Source organism: Glandiceps talaboti, chromosome 12 (assembly GCF_964340395.1).
Source record: "Glandiceps talaboti chromosome 12, keGlaTala1.1, whole genome shotgun sequence".
Classification (NCBI taxonomy): domain Eukaryota; kingdom Metazoa; phylum Hemichordata; class Enteropneusta; family Spengelidae; genus Glandiceps; species Glandiceps talaboti.
Window position 1 is genome coordinate 16773361 of NC_135560.1, and position 5136 is coordinate 16778496.

The 5136-nt window shown below is 35.9% G+C and overlaps 1 protein-coding gene across 1 annotated transcript; it reads left to right on the plus strand.

Annotated features, from left to right (window-relative positions):
• Positions 1 to 200: 200 nt before the first annotated feature.
• LOC144443013 (sulfotransferase 1B1-like) lies at positions 201 to 3682 on the plus strand. Its single transcript, XM_078132386.1, has 6 exons — positions 201 to 372; positions 1120 to 1364; positions 1898 to 2024; positions 2564 to 2658; positions 2996 to 3182; positions 3570 to 3682. Exons 1-6 carry the CDS (start codon positions 201 to 203, stop codon positions 3680 to 3682), a joined length of 939 nt encoding a protein of 312 aa, XP_077988512.1.
• Positions 3683 to 5136: the final 1454 nt, after the last annotated feature.

Here is a 5136-nt window from a genome sequence, read left to right on the forward strand (position 1 = left end):
ATTTTTCATTTTACTTTATTTACCATTAGTGTTCGTTATCATGCAAACTAAGTAAGAAATCTAATTCCAGCATTTTACAGATTGTGGATGGGTGGTTTAGTGATGGAAGGGAGGGCTGACTTTTGTCTTTAGAACAACATTTACAGTTTGTGTGTTTGTTTGTTTGTTTGATTGTTTTGCAACTTAACAGTTCCATTGTCATGGCATCGAAATCGTCAGAAAATGAGTCCCAAGACATCATCGACAAAACCGATACACACATCTACGATGGAGTTAAATTCCCGTGGACGTGTATGCCGGCTACGTTAGATTGCCTACGAGATTTTGAAGTCCGAGAAGATGACGTTTATCTGGTGACCTATCCTAAAGCTGGTACGTAGCACATGAAAGGTTGTTACCAATAGGCCCTAACGCTATTTTTTGTGATTTTTCACTTTTTAACATTTATCTTTTATCTCAAAAAAGGCCAACCTTTATTCTGAAAGATAGCTACGCGAAAACATGAAATAAAGTTGATTCGGTGTCAAAGGGACCTAGTGAAAACAATGTGCTAGGGCGTAATACTTTGGAATTGAGGCATAGAAAGGAACCAATAATTTTTGGTAATATGGTCTACAGGTTAGTACTGTAAAAACAACCTAACACATACGGACCTGGTACCATATCCCTCTCCCGACTACACAGACTAAGGTAAACACTTCCGTCATTCGGAAAATTATTTATGATAACAGTTTGTGGCATGTATAGAGGACCAGTTTTACAGTACACAGAGAATAATTTCTTGTCTTTTATTTCTTGTCTTGTACGTTGATTCATTGAGCGTATTTTCTGACTTACTGATCAAAGTATCCTTGCTACGACAATGATATCCCGGTCGATCTGAGATTAGACTATTGTTATAATACAAAAGAACGATTTTAAGAATGGTCGTTTTTACTGAAAACATACCCTTTTAATCATTCATCATGGCCACGATATTGTTCATTGCCATAAAAATGTAACAAAGAAACAAGAACTATATAATTACATTTTACAGTATTGGTGTTCTAGTAGTACAGTTATGAGTTTACACCACATAATCTACTTACAAAAATATTCATCTTTTGTTATTACTGTTAGGCACAACATGGCTCCAGGAGCTGGTATCCCTTATCTGTAACCATGGCAACCCCAATGACGTTATTGATATACCGTTAGATGTACGGGTACCTCATTTAGAAATCACTGTGCCTATGGATCGCGAAGGAAAAATGACGGCACCACCAGCATATCTTAATATCAAAACAATGGAATCGCCCAGGTTGATCAAAACACATTTACCGAAAAATCTGTTGCCGCGACAACTCCACGAAAAGCGTCCAAAGGTGAGAGCATTTTCGAAAATTCGTCTAAAACCATGTAAATAACTGTATGATCTTCATATTAAATCATGTACTCAAACTATATATAATATGAACGTATATCGCGCGAATTTATTACCGTGTTCAAATTTGGACAAACAATAACTAAAACTAAGTTATTTCCGGGGTGCTTATTGTGGTGCAGTTTTGTCCACAATTTTACCATACCACTTTCATCATGATACGTGTTCAGACTGAATCCGGCACATAAATGCACTAAAAAGATGTCGAAAAACCTAGGGAAAAATTCATCAGTATATTGTTTGTTACTAGATAATAATAATAATTCAGGTTCAGGTTCAGATTCTTAAAAACAAAGATGATTGAAGTAAGAATTTAGCTTTCATATTCTGTCAAATGATTATATTATAATGATGTCAGTTGAAATATTTGATACCTACAGTTAACAATCTAAGCTGCTTCACATGACGTGTTTGAATACTCGCTTGACTATAGTTTAAGCGATCGTAAATTATGTTCTGTTTCTGCATTTTCAGATTATCTACCTCGCGAGAAACCCAAAAGATCTTGCCGTGTCGTTCTTTCATTTCTACAAAATTAACCCATTTTTGAAAACATATAACGCATGGGAAACATTTTTGATGGATTTTATGAAAGGAGATGGTAAGTCATGGAATTATTGTGGTTTCGAGATTATTCTTATTTCTGTTATTGTTTTCTCATGGTGCCTGCAAATATATGAAAAGTTGGTGTGTTACTGAACATTCATAACTAATTATTCAAAGCATCTTTATTTAACAGTAATCGTGTCGAGTTGAAAATTTACAAGTTCTAAATGCATTTTAAAGATGTGTGTGTGTGTGTGGGGGGGGGGTTTATATCCTTCCAGATACTCAAATTCAAGGGTCGAAACAATTAGAAATAGTATTATGCACTTGAGCATATGCTCAGTGTGAATAACAACTTGATTGGCTAATTACTAGAATTGTATTCAAACACAGGGTGCACGGTACCAACGAATTCATAAAACGTTATGAGTTATTGCGTTAAATTTTGATGTCAGCCAAAATATTTTTTAAGTATACTTGAAGAGCCATCAGTGTCTATAATTGCAACGCCAATTATTATAAGAAATTTTTCATACAGGTCGAATTATGTCGGCCACAATTCAAGCATGTCTTCACTCACTGTCTGTTTTGTAGTTATTTATGGAAAATGGTCGGACCATGCATTGTCCTGGTGGAAAAACAGACAAGATGAGAATGTTTTGTTCTTGAAGTATGAAGACATGAAAAGGGCAAGTTTTTTTTTTATAACTCGAATTCTTTGTTACAAATGTTACGTTCAATATTGTATTCAATATCAATGTTGCAGTTAGGTTGCCATACTAATAATCGTGTGGTGTTCGCCTGTCGGTGTTTGTTGATAGCACAAATTTACTCGTTCACTCGTTCAAACGAGACAAAAACTATATATAAAACCTTTTAACTGTAGAACACTAGATGTATACTATGTACATTTTTATAATACCCACATAAGTGAACGTTTTATTGAAAGTTAGTAAATTCTTTGTCTGATGTATTATTGTTGAAATTAACAGGATTTTAACGTGAGCTATGTTGACTATCTTGCAGGACTTGAGTACTGCTGTAGTACAAATATCTGAATTCCTTGGTGAAGCTCTCGATACAAGTGCAGTTCGTCGAGTTGTGGATCACTGTAGTTTTGAAAGCATGAAGAAGAATCCTATGGCTACCAAAGTGTATCTATGTGCAGCATTGGGTATCGACCCACATGTCGACTCTCCATTTGTCCGTAAAGGTAAAACAACCCCATGCATAGATATTTACAGAATTATTTTATATCTTGCATTCATTGTATTCGTTAACTGCATTTTAAGCATGTATCATTTGTCCTCAGAAAGTTTAACTTCTGGAATTTGTCTTTTTGTCTTTTTGTCTTTTTGTCTGTCTGTCTTTTTGTCTGTCTGTCTTTTTGTCTTTTTGTCTTTTTGTCTGTCTGTCTGTCTGTCTGTCTGTCTGTCTTTTGCTCTTTCTCTACATCCATCCATTCACCCATCCATCCATCCATCCACCCATCCATCCACCCACTCATCCACTCATTCATCCAACCACGTACCTACCTTACCTAGTTGAATGTCCCCAGAAACATGTGTCAAAGTGAACAATTCTTATATGCCACTTTCAGGTAAAGTTGGTGGCTGGAGAGACGTATTCACCGTAGCACAAAATGAAGTTTTCGATGAAGTTTATCAGCGATGGGTAGATGGGTCTGGCGTCAACTTTGATTTTGAAATCTAATGGTTTTGTAGCTCAGACACTGCGTACATGTACCTGTGTCACATTAAGAGTTTTAGAGATATAAAATGTAAAGAATTATATTCATAATGAGATATAGTGCGTCAAACTATGTGTGTTTGTGTGTTCTTGTGTTATGCGTGCGCGCACGTGCACTACTTTTGTACCTTTGCTTTGTTTATGCATAGACAATGGAGAACTCCACTGTCTATGGATTATGAAAGTTGAAAGTAGCCCAATACTTCCCCAGTCTGCTCAGTGTATGTGGTCCTGACTGAAATTGTTTTCGAAAGCGCCCCCATCGTTTCATTTCCTACCATTTCCATTCCTGTTGCGCTGCACACCACACAAAGGCAACACCAAGACAGCAATTAAAGTCGGTTTGCATACCTTTAATTACTGTAACAGGCTATATGTGTAGACTACAGACTATGTTCTTATACAAAATCAAATGATATTCAAATGACATCAACGCAGTTGTCGACTAAAGAAATGTTCTTCTTTTTGAATATGATCATCTGAGCGACAGGTCTGAAGGATTTCGTCTTCTTCTAAAGGAGCATTTATAATTGACTTGTGGATTAAGTTGCCACACAAGAAGGAAGTACGGATCTTTAAGTAACAATGGGCATCACTAAAACATCCGTTCCTCGTTTAGAAAAATCAATACGTCTCTAGGACACCGTCCACAGCTATCATGCAAGAATGTTGATAACATTTCACTACTACAATATAACTGGTGAATTAATAACACCATCTCAATTGCATGTTTTCCCCAATCTCGAGATTACGTTTTAGCGATGACGTTACAACAAAATACATGTTGGATGGGTTAGATGAGTCTGATAGTAAGAATATTTTTAATCTTTGAGGATAAAGATGGACTGAAATAAACACACTTCCTGTAAAATACATAGTGAGGGAAACTTTATGCATTATTGTTATCTGTATCTGAAAAGGTCAGAACAAGATAGCACCGTGTGGTTTTCAGATATGTATATACTCATTCCTTCAACTGATAACTAGGGTACTTGTGACGTCTATCACTTGTGATTGAAACATGATACTACGAACTCCTATAATGCGTCACTCAACATAGCCAGCTTACAAGAAGAGAAGACTTTCATCTACCTATCCTAGTAGCACTGCTGAAAATTGTAAACGCCAAGTTTATCAGTATCATTTTGATAAAATCATACAAACAGTATAGCGTGGCGATACAATTGGGGTATACATTTTTTAGTTCAAATTTCGGGAAAAATGTGCACGTAGCTCTTCTTATTGTCGAGCTATCCGTAGCGAACAGATTAATATAAGTATTTCTCATTTATGGTACTTGAATTGCCTTTGTTACAATAGAAATGAAATTTTGTATTAAGTGACGGGGGTATCAATATAATTACCTCGAACTTTATACATATGACTAGCCAGATTACTTCTTGCAATAATTCCTTCAA

Bases quoted from the DNA above. Each gene is read 5' to 3' on its own strand.
- LOC144443013 (XM_078132386.1), top strand. From the start codon at position 201: ATGGCATCGAAATCGTCAGAAAATGAGTCCCAAGACATCATCGACAAA. The intron at 2,025-2,563 runs GTAAGTCATGGA...TCTGTTTTGTAG, and splicing joins GGATTTTATGAAAGGAGATG to TTATTTATGGAAAATGGTCG. The intron at 3,183-3,569 runs GTAAAACAACCC...TGCCACTTTCAG, and splicing joins CTCTCCATTTGTCCGTAAAG to GTAAAGTTGGTGGCTGGAGA.